Source organism: Lepisosteus platostomus, chromosome 6 (assembly GCF_059453375.1).
Source record: "Lepisosteus platostomus isolate fLepPlt1 chromosome 6, fLepPlt1.hap1, whole genome shotgun sequence".
In the NCBI taxonomy this organism is placed as follows: Eukaryota; Metazoa; Chordata; class Actinopteri; order Semionotiformes; family Lepisosteidae; genus Lepisosteus; species Lepisosteus platostomus.
The window spans coordinates 36,521,154-36,533,171 of NC_142616.1; the positions used below are offsets into that span (position 1 = coordinate 36,521,154).

Consider the following 12,018-nt stretch of genomic DNA (forward strand, 5'->3'; position numbering starts at 1 on the left):
TCAGTATGGGCTCACACTGAATGAAAGTTTATTGGAATACCATGTTAATTATTTATGAAGGACCAGCTGCAAAAATCGAAGGACAGACATTTAAATACTCGGTTGTGTGCACAGACTTGTAACACAACAGGACTGGGGGAAGAGGATTACAAATTATAAGGGAGGCATTAGAAATGTCAGGGTATTTTAACGAATTTCCCATTATTGTTGAAAATGCCTCATGTAGGGCTTTGAAAGGCTTTGAAGGTCGGCCTTACCTGGTAGGGAACGCAGGGTCGTAGACAAAGCTGAGGAGCTCTTGGGGATATCCAATGGACACCAGTCGTTCCACAGTGAGATCGAAGCCCAGAGACTCGTATTCCGGAGACTTGTAGACTGTAACACACAGAAGGCACAGATTAACACGTCACAGAATCATTCTGTCAGACACATCAACGTACAGTGTGGCACTGTCTTTAGACAGGCCTATGGTTATCATCATGTTAATAATAAAACGATTCAACGGTAATTACACTATTCAAACTTCTGTGACAGTTACTGCTTATCATTAATAATCCATGTCGGTGAAGTTCTACCATGGATACAGGTTCTTTGTGAGTCCGTGCCCCCTGCTGCCATGTCTTCAAATGCAGAGGCGCGACTAAAAACTGACATTCAACCTGAATGCCAACAAGGGCAAAAATGATTAAAAAGCATTCATCAGATTGAAAATTAAAAAGTTATAAGAACCGATTTGTACCGATGTTTACCTGTCATAATCCTGTTACTTTACATGTATAGTTCTCATTTGAATTACCCACTACTGTACCTACACTTTCAAAGAGCTTCCCTATAATAGATAGCATTGCCCGGGTTCAACAATTAAACAATACCAGGAGAACTGTGCACAAAGACTTAATTTGTTTAGCATCTGCTACACTGGAGGAATACAAGGCTTAATTTACTATTGCTAAAACCTTTGTTGGAAAGAGTAAATGGATTTTATTAAAAGGATTTTTGTTGGATGCAAGTACATTCATATTCATAAAATGACAATTATGTTACAAATAGAGCCTTTTATTAATATTACTAGGTTCACGTGAGGAAAGCAGTTATTGTAGACATTATTCCGATGATATTGAACAAGAATGTCTCACTCCAACGCTATTCATCATCAATTCTGCCTATTTCTCACAGACCTTCAGCATTTACTGGTAAACTGTGTAATTAGTATACATTAGTATAAACTGTAAAAATTAGTATAACATTTAATCAGAAAACATGACATTTAAAACCCTTCAAGATCAGTATAACATGACAAAAGTCATGAAGGAAGAAATAAAATCGATGGTAATAATGTGGAAAAACATTTGCACAAAAACTGAAAAAAGCAAAACATACTACATCATTACAATATAATATGGCTACACTGAGCTTTTATAGAAAGGTCAGTACAGGGAGACTATAATATCAACACATTCTGCACAGTACATGAAGTATTTCTATTGGTAACTGTATTCATTTCAGTACAACAGGTCTCTGTAACTTCTTCTGCTACCACTATTTAGCCATCTCGCCTTCTAACCATCGCCTTCATAACTGCACTGCATTAAGTGATATACATTCACATGAATCCCACAACACAGGGAACAAAGACGTGGTAAGGAAGTGTTAGGATAGGCATGGCCCTACAAGGTAAGGCACAGCATACATACCTACCAACCTGCTGCTAATAGGCTGTGGAACTCCCACCTCTGGGAAAGGCTGAGCCCTTGTAGCGCCCATTACAGTAAAACCCGAGAGTGACGGACCACAGCTATCGGAGGAGTCGGAACTGCATTACTCATGTCAAACGTCCAGAATATCTCCACACACATAGCTCCCCCCTCCCCACTTTTTCACTTGAGCGAAGTTCATGGCTACAAAGAAACCTATTTTTAGGAGCTCCTTTTCAACACCTCTTCCTCTGGTGCTGTCACTGGTGTCAGGGTGGCTGCAAATGTGGTTATGTATTATTTTGCTGCAAACCATGCATCTCACTTTTAATAAGTGCTAATTACCTGTGCATTCACATGTCATTTGTACACATTTGTGTTGTTCTGCGCTCGTCTGGCAACCTATCATATTAATTATGACAACTATTAAGAGAGGGATAAATCTGTAAGAATGTAGCTGCCTATGTGGTTATACTTTTACAACGGCCATCAATGTCATAGTTATCTTTATTATTTGTCCACCCAGTGTCATGATCATCAAAGTCCAATTATGACCGCAAAAAAAGGCTGAAACATTAATCAAGGGTCAAGTAAATAAAAAATAAATCAACCTGTTATTGCACCATTTCAACATGTTACCAAAAGATACTGTTATCTTAGTTCCAAATACTGCTTGCAAAGTGATTGTCTGTACTGCAAGCTGCCATTTCTGACACTGTGTGCAATGTTAAGCCGTTATTTATTATGGCAAGGCATGGCAAGAAATCTAAGCAGAAATAATAAAGCCCCCTTCCATATATACAAATGTAACAAGTACAGAATTAAAAGGAAAACGCTGCTATTAGCCAGGTCATCAAATCAAACAATCATATCTAGGAGAATAGATTCTACACACAGACTTCTAATCATTTGTTCCAGTGTTTCCTAGAAGAAATACTTGGCAATGTTTGGAATATCCTGTTCTAATGGTTTATCGTTTCCACACTTCACATACACACACGATTCCAGATCCTATATTTCTTCTCACTCACTGACAGCTCCTCACACTGCTACTTCTGCCTCTTGTCTGCACTGCCAAGTCCCACCTGCTGTGTCAGATATTCCCTCTGTTAACAGATTTATTAGCAGCTGAAACTCGCACACAGATCAGGCCAGTGCCCTCTGCAATGCACAGCCTGCAATTGGCAAACAAATGAAATACAAATGCCAATCAAATCCCTTTATATTAAAATGCAAATTAATGGATTGCTATTTATTAAAGATGTATAGATAATATTTACAGCTCAGGTGATGCTAGAACTATACTTTATATTAGCCAGCTAGTGCAGCTTTTTTAAAATAATGCAACTGCAAACTGAAATTAAATATTTCAACTAAGGCTCAATTTCAAGGTAACTCTAGTAACCTTGAGATGCTATAAATGGAAATTCGTCTTCAGGTCCACTGTTCAAGAAACTTCGTGTGAGTTTTCAAAAATGTGTTTTTCTATACCTGCAATAAATCCCAGAGGCCTCTACTGTTACTGAGCCCTAGTTAAATTAGCCCTGTGCTCCGACACGTCTATCAACAGGGCCATCAATCAAAGCATAACAACAAAATGACAAAAACGGTGTACCGTTTCTGATTTAAAGTTCAGGATTCGGGGTTATATCTGTATGTGTAGCATTATGATTTACTCTCCAATTAACCATGTTATTAATCTGAAGAGATTTCAATACAAAGGACTGTGCTTCCACACACAAAATCTGTCCACGTGTGACACTAGCGCTGTAAACGTGTGGCTGAACAAAAACATGTATTTTACATTTCTCTGCCTGTCAGTTAAAATACATTTTGTACCAGCCTCCCTTACCTTCCATATGGAAACCATGTTGAGATTATTGTGAATACTGTAAAACTCCATAACCTTTTCTTGTCAGGGCTCGTTTGATAACTAAAGTTCCCCTCACTAAAGAGACCCAAAATGCTTGTGAATATCAGGTGTGGACAGTGGAGAGAAAAGCTGAAAGAGGTGGCATAAGCACTTTTTTACAGCCTTTTCCCAGACATTATATTGACGTCCTATAGCAGAACTGCTCAAATGCTGGGCTGAGCTGAAAGTGAAAGGTTAACACTAAGGGGTCAATCTTTAATGCCTATACCACTACTATAACATATCCTTGCTGGAAAAGATCAAGATAACATAGCAAAAGCACAAGCATGCTAAACCCCGTGGATCCCACAAAACTAAAGTTTACACATCAGGCGATGCTCTCTCCATCTCATTAGAAATTCCAGCACTGGCCATGGTGTGAAATTTCAGCCTCCTCTAGCGCACACTATCACTTGTTTACAGGACGATCCTAATAAACAGCGAGATGTCAACAGCTGAGATACCAGCGCCAGGGAAAGAGAAACCCAACACACTGCTACTGCCAAAGTACGGTTGATCCCTCCTGCTGGATCAATACATTTCCAGGGTCGTATTTGGAGGTGACCCACTTGTTAAGGGAAAGATATACTGGGACACATTAGAAGGCCACAGAGCTGAGTCACTGGGCTTTTTCAAGAAACAGCCCAAAGGAGGTTCTTGGATCAACTACAGATAGTACTAGAAAGTATTAGAAGTTTTCTTTTGTCCTTCAATCCGTCACATTAAAGTTAAAAGAACAGATTTGTAGAAAATAATGTTTGTGCACTGTTCACTATGAAACACAACAGTTGTTCACTATGAAACACAACAGTTTGCGTCTTTCACATTGTTCCTCTCCATTACATTACAGGTAGATATACCCTCTCTGCACATGCTAGAGACAGTGCATGAATTTGAAAAGGACCTTACAGTCCTGTGCACTCCTAATGGTTCTTCTGTAAAGGCAGTACAAGTCTCTCAGATGAACTGGGGGCTCACAAATCAAAGTTAAGTATTTACAAGGAAGTGCCAGGCGTACAATGAAATAACTGTGCAACATGTCAATTTCCTTTCACACTGAACTGACTGCAGCAAGAGAGCCTTGCAAAGACAAAGATCTGAGTCTGCATCACCAGTGAGAAAGGGAAATGAAAATAATATTTTTACAGAAATGATCAGAAGCTCTTGTGCGTTTCATGAGTAAGATCCAGTGGCAGTTTGTCATGCATATTACTACCCACTGAGTTGTACTGTCCTCCTGAAAAGTAAAAACAAAATATAAGTGTGCCCTAGTTTTGCATTATTTTACTTACGATATGGGACAGGTATTACTGGCTTCTCCTCACTCTGACAGAACACATTGAACTGTTCACCAGACATGCTTATAGTTTATTGTGTGATGTTGTAACAATTCTGCAGGACAATGCAAATGAGGCCAGGAGTCCCTAGCTGAACTGTTTCAAGTGAAACAGGCTGATAGACAAGGTGATTCAAAGGCTTCCTTGTTGCCATGGTACAGGGGAAGGCCCGGAAACCTTCAGCATCAGCACAGCATTTAGAAAGGCATGACACAGCACTTACCTGCTAAAGTGTAATCCATATCAAAGCCAAAGCATTTAATCTTCTCCATTGCCAAGCTTCTGTTTACAAACACTCTAAGAAGAAGGTAAAGGACAGGGTCAGTGAGTTCAGCCAATAAAGCCCGATTTCAACAAAAATAAACAATAAGGCTTAGAAACAGGGGCCTGGTACTACGGTAGGGTCGGGTAAAGAAAGAGATAATATGACAGAAAATGTAGATTGAGATGTCTGACAAGAAATGAGCAGTCTGAAAAAGTGAACAGTTTTGACGGACGTTTGTTTCTCACTCTTGTTGTGTCTCCCACAGAAAATCAGTAGTCTTTGCAATTTTGAAAAAAAAGATTAACTGTTATTGTAAGGAAACCTTATTAAAAACATGGTTGTTGAGTATGAGTAGGCTGAAGAGTCTCCCACATTTTGATGTGTGCCGCACAGACCACTTCTGTTCACCACGTGACTTTGTGAAAGGCACTCAGTGTCAGCCTTGCGCGTTTAAAAACTCTTCCACACTCAACACCTTCTGTGTTTATGAGAACTGAATGACCAAAAGATGTGATCTTTACCCTGTCCTTTGGTATAAAATGTTTGTTTTTGTCCTGCTTGCCTGCCACTCTTGAGTTGTGTTTCACAGTAAAAAGAATCTCTTTCAATGTAATTCCTTAAACTGTAAAAAAACAGTAACCAATGCCTAATTTTAAACATCTCTGGCTTTAGACCACATTCAGAATGATAGTTTTGATAAGCTATAGCCAGACAGAGCTTTCTCAAACACTGTACTATAGCTACTGTATATAGAGATGGATGGCTCAATATTATAAAAACAGATTAATAAACGTATTCATCAGTTTCTGTCCTACAAACATGCTGATCTTACTGGATGTCCTTTACTTATACAGTTTGTATTTTCTCTTACAAAATGTACCAGAGACTGCATACAATTAGATTTGAGGACAACATTCATTGCAACAAACTTATCCCAGTATATGTTAGAGAATCCTCAGACCAGGGGACCATATTCAGCAACGTGCACATTGAAAGCATTAGTCTGGTATCTTATACCACTCTAGGAAAAGTCCTCAGCAATAATAAATCAGACAATGACAGGCCAATGTATTCTGTTACGCGGGACTGACCTTATGTGACTCACACAAAAGAACTTGAAACAACTCACTACCTCATCCATCAGCTCATCAGCATAAGAAACCCTTGTTGGGATGTTTTTCAAGTCCACCCCTGAAGCCGAGAACAGCCTGCACTGGTGCAGAGGCCAACACCAATGAAATACGGTCAAAATGCTCGCTTCCAACCCCTCAGACTTAATGGTTTTCCCACTGGCTGTCCTTGACACTGAGTATGATGCTCACAACATATCCTTGCCTCTCTTCAGAATAACTTCAAAATAACTTGCCAGACAAAAAATGAATGCAAGACTCAATTAAAACACTTAAGTACATTTCATTGCCATTGTTGCATCGTAGGTTACTTCATAACTCATTATTCGGTCAATTTATTTTTAATTGGCTTTTCAAGAAGCACATTTTTTCCCCCCATGATGTTACCGGATCTGTAAAACAAATTCTTAACTCTGCATGTTTTCTAGGACATACAGTATAGGAGCCCTTCTCTTACCACTGACACACGATGAGATCCAGCACACACCAAGCACAAGAAACAAGATATAAGACAATATGAAAACACGTTTTTTTTTATGATGGTAGAATTTCTGTAGGATATTCTTTTTCTTTGGGTAGTTGCAACTACAAGCTTATGCTATCACGTGAAATAGCATACAAAACATTTCCCATTCTTTTCTGACAAAAGAGAAAAGTCTATCTCTGTTGTAAGGAATTCCAAATAATTTAACACTTTGAAGGAAAATTCCATTACGGAATCACATGGGAATGGAATATTTCAGAGACTTGCTCTGAGTCTCCCGTCAATTTCATTATACAAAGGATCAGAAATGTATGTTTTCTCATTAGTAAGAGTAAAGTCCAGAGCATGATGATGGGCTGAAGCTCTTTACTGAGTCATCTATTTTATCAGCAGCATGACTTTAATCCTCACACCTATCACTTTCAATTTCCACTGCTGAAGAAACCAGCTGCCTTGCTAAAAATAATACCCACAATGACAGACTAATCTATTACATTTTACCTATTTTCTTAAATAAATGCTGTATATGCCTGTTCTTAAATGTATTCCCACATGTCCAGTCTATGCCATGACACCCTACTTGTCTTAACATATCAAATCCTAATTCAGACAGCAATTAGTTTTGATAACTTTATGACATAACACAAGGTTACACAATGAATTGATGTCCTTCATCATCCTGAAGATCCTCCAGGTCCATTAAGAATTTCTTGAAAAAAAATGGAAATGATTAAATCTGGTAAAGGATACAGGCTCGGCTATACACCATTTTTGATCAAAAGTGGGGCTCTGCTGAATGAGCTGTTTTTGTGAATCACGGTCTACAATATAAAATACAGTTCACAGGGCCATATTGCCAGAGACAAAGCATCAGACAGGTGGAAGTGTAAGAGAAAGCAGACTATATTGCAGGATCCTTCTATGGTCAAGACAGAGCTCCTCACCATCTCTAATTCCTAATCAGCAAAGCCATCAGCTACTGAAATGTACACCACACGCCCTTAATGTATTAATATTGTTAACACTGTACTGATACATTCTACAACTAAAAAGCTGTCTAAGCTAAGTCAGTAGCTTAGTGACAAACATTTTGCACACAGTACCTCATTATAGGGTGAAATAGGTTCAGTTCCCAAGGAATGCTTTGTAATGAAGGAAAATGTACAGAACAAGTTAATGTCGCACTTAAAATCAGCGAAGAGCAAAAGCCTTTGCAGTAGTGAGAGCTGTACTGAGGTACACACAAATGGATAATGTACTAAACCAGGGAGGTAGAAACACGGGTTTATATTGCCTGCCCTTCTTTGTTCATTCATTTCTCACTTGCTGTTCTCACCAATTGTGTGCATTCTGTGAGGTTCTCTGTTGCTGAACCAGCTCGAAGTCTGTTGTCCGCAATGCTTATAGTGTTTCAGTAAACAGTAAACAGCGTCGTAAAGAGGTTTCTAGCATATTCATTGGGAGAAGGTTGTGGGGATGTTGTATATCACAGAAAATGTCGGAGGTTTATTTTGTGAACATAAAAGCATGGCAGCTAACATAGTGCAAAATGTGGCTCCCAGTATTTTATTTTCTCAAATTAAGCTGTAACAAAGCTCTTTAGAACCCCTTTTTTGCTGAAATTGTAAACAGGTCTGGCAAGTCGCAGGTGAACCAAGAATTCCACCTACTAGCTGAATACTAGTGATCTCACACTACTAGGGTGTGGTACAGGTGATGGGAAATCATTGCTTTACAATAACAAAAAAACAATCAGAGTTATTTACAATAATTATACACGCTCACTTAGGATGTATTACAGTGGGGGAGTACATGTAGAAGGTAACACTAAAAGTAAGATGAATAAAGAAAGTTTGAAACTTACTCAAGAGATTTCACAAAACAAAATATTGGTTTGACATTATGTACTTTGGTATACACTGGAAATCATGACACAAACAGCAGGCTGTGCTAGCATTATGGAATTTTTTTAAAGCTTAGACTTCCCAGCATGAAACTTATGCTATGACGACAAAAATCCGACTACTGTACAAGGCGGAAGTGATAATCTTTTTAAAATAATAGTAGAATTAGAAGTACTGTATATCTTCACTTATACACAGTAGCTGAAAATAGTTTTCATTTTTATAGCAGAAATCATGCTCGGTACACATTTGCACACTGAAATATGACAATACTGAAAGAGAATACATGCACTACGTGCTCTGTTAAGAGAAATCTGGCCGTGTGTGAAGTAACAGAAAAATAGAACATCTTGTCCTTGGCCCAACCTCTGGGGATGTGTTAACCTGGCTGTTCAGCCCAATGACACAGCTGTGCTGAAACATAACACTCCAGCTCTATTGATGGCTGCTGAGGTCAGGAGCAGAGTTCTCCACATTAGCTTAATGAAAGGTTAAAGGTTCTCGACGTTACTTTATCAAAGGTCAGGCTTGATGTTCTACAGCAATGGGTTTAAAAAGAATTTCTAGAAAATAAAAGGGATCCAGGATAAAAGAAAAAAAAAGTTAAATTAGGCAGTACGAAAACCGGATTGCTCTGGTTTGTCCTGGGTATGTATGATCTGGCCTTGAACTTACAGAACATAGTCAAGTTCTTTTGAATGGTTATGGATTCAACCTTAACTGTTTGTGCTTCTCAGAGGAGAACCAAAAGATGCATTTTGCCACAGCTACTGCAACTTATTTCCAAATTAAGTGGGATGATCTTATTTTCTACTACACCAGTTTGACCACAATGAATAGGTAATAAAATATGAAAAAGGCCGATAGCTGGGGTCCTGGGTTCAGTGGAGTTTGTATATTCTGCCCATGTTCTCGTGGGTTTCCTCTGGGTGCTCCGGTTTCCTCCCACAGTTCATGCTGGTAGGCTCACTTGATTCTGGGACAACTGGCCCTGATGTGAGTGTGCGTGTCTGTGTGTTCCCTGTGATGGTTTGGCGTCCCATCCAGGGTGTATCCTGCCTTGCACCCCTTTGTTGCGGGTATAGGATAGGCTCCGTTAAAAAATGGATGGAGGGGAAAGGCTGATAACTGCTAAGAATGCTTAACTGTCTTTCCTCCCCTCTAAACAACGAACAATTCTTCAATATAGTACACAAATGTATTCTGGGTTTCAAGAAGACAGCGTTCAGTGCAAACCTGCTGTTTTTTTATATCTATTGTGCTTCCTCCAGTTTAACATGCTTGCGTTCAGCTTTCTAAGCTGACTTGACTTGCTGTAGTACACGTTACCCTCACAATTAAGCCGATCTTCTGCAGTTTCAGTTGGACACAGTAAACAAATGTCTGAGCCGTCTGAGCCCTGTCGTTAAAGACACAGAAACCACAGTCTAGCTCAGTGAGGCTTAGGAATGTATTTTTCACCAAACTGTCCAGCTAAACTTTCAGTTCCGCCAGATCCCACAGGGAGAGAATTTCAGTTTTCGATAGAAAAGTTACAAATCTAGAAGTGACTGCATGATTGGTTTAGTTTTATTGCAGCCACTCAGGATATGGATCAGGATCTTTTCCAATTTTGACATGTTTTGCATGAAAAAACCTCCACTACTTTAAACTTATCTTGAATAAGTATGGCTGGCATTGTGAGATTACGGATTTTATTTGTAATGTGCCAAAATTAAACATTAAGTGTTTTAAATTAATTAATTACAATATGAGTTTCTTATAATGTACCACTGTAACACCAATTACAGGTACACTATTTTATTTAAATGACAAAAACTGAATTTTTAAACAGCACAAATACTGCCATACTACACACAACTATGTGTTGCTTTTTATCAAGTTATCTTTTGGTTACTTAAGGCCTGCAATACTTGAATGTCTAATGAACTGATAAGTGGATCATATTATCAGATCTGATGCAAATCCAAGATCAGAGTAGTCAACCTTGGAACCTCAAATCAACTTCCAACTCACACCATTTAGGACGTTGAACCTTCCAATACATAAATTATTGAACTGATCCTATTCATTAACCTAGGAACCACAGAACAGTTCGAATTTTAAGGATTAGAAGGAACAAAAACCTGCAATGTAGTAGGAAAGAACTGCGAGGCACAGGTGTCATTACTTCATTTGCCCTTTACGTTTCTCCAGCGATCTGCTTGTAAACATTTCAGGCACAGAGACTTGTTAAGTGCAAAGCAATTTAGAGGACACAGATAAGTTTAACTCATGGGATGTTGACTTGTAGTTACTGAACTCTTTTCACACATAATCCCCAAACTAGGGCTGAATCCACACCACAGACAAGACAGTGTGTCTTCTCCTACAAATTACATTGCACTTCAACAGTATTTTTTTATTAGGCTTTCATCTCCTGTTGTGAGCCCTTTCAATTTTAATTTGGAAATTCTGATGAAGGAGATGCAGTTCATCCAGTACCTGAAATGTTTCCAGCCTATTCTGCAAGCAAAAAATAATGAATGGAATGGAATAAATTGATTTTTTTTTAATGCACACAAAAGTAATACTGAATTATTTATGTTTTCTATCCTTGTGTGCATCCAAAAACTGCACATTTAAATTTTGTGCATACTTAGTTTTGCACTTCGGCTGTATCTCATTTTATTTGAAGGTACTTTTGCAAGGACAACATGGCCAGCAAGAGCAGATTCAGAATATCCATCCACTGCCTGAGATTTAGATATTTCAGCCTAATTAAACTCACAACCCTCTGGATTATCATCCACTAAATGGCGCCAGTTAATCAAGCTACATGCTTGGTAGACTGGTCCAGTCCTCTGGTCCATGCACTGATGGGCTCTGGTAGGAGACCATCACTTAGCCGTGACCATAATTTACCAAGTGGCCAAGAACAGTTTGAGTTCACTGGCAAAAAAGATTCCAAATAAAAAAAAAACCCAAACATGACTCTTAAAAAAGTCAGGACTACTGTACATGAGCCATTCCTCACCATGCCTTATGAAACAAGATAAAAAGACAATCACCGAAAGGCTCAGCTCTTTATCCATGAAGGTATCAGTGAAGAGATAATGAAATCTTTTATATAAACCAAAACCTCTCTCCGTTCCCTACTATCACCTTTTAATTTGTCCACTCTTTCTTTTCTCTTTTCAGTGTGGAACTGCAGAGCAGCCTCGAGAACATGCTCTTTTAATGTGAGCCGTTTCTAGCCCGTGAATCTGAAATCACAACGTTCAGTCCAGTTTATCAGGTTTCTTTAGTGCAC

The 12,018-nt window shown here is 38.8% G+C and overlaps 1 protein-coding gene across 3 annotated transcripts in view; it reads right to left on the reverse strand.

Moving 5' to 3' along the window:
* The window catches only part of nt5c2a (5'-nucleotidase, cytosolic IIa), a 41,350-nt gene that overhangs the window by 14,066 nt on the left and 15,266 nt on the right, over nucleotides 1–12,018 (reverse strand). For all 3 annotated transcript variants that reach the window (XM_088635678.1, XM_088635676.1, XM_088635677.1), the window contains exons 3-4: nucleotides 5,167–5,240; nucleotides 258–375 (exon numbers count right to left, since the gene is read on the reverse strand). In XM_088635678.1, coding sequence (XP_088491804.1) covers nucleotides 258–375; nucleotides 5,167–5,240 — 192 coding nt within the window. The remainder of the gene's footprint in view (nucleotides 1–257; nucleotides 376–5,166; nucleotides 5,241–12,018) is intronic.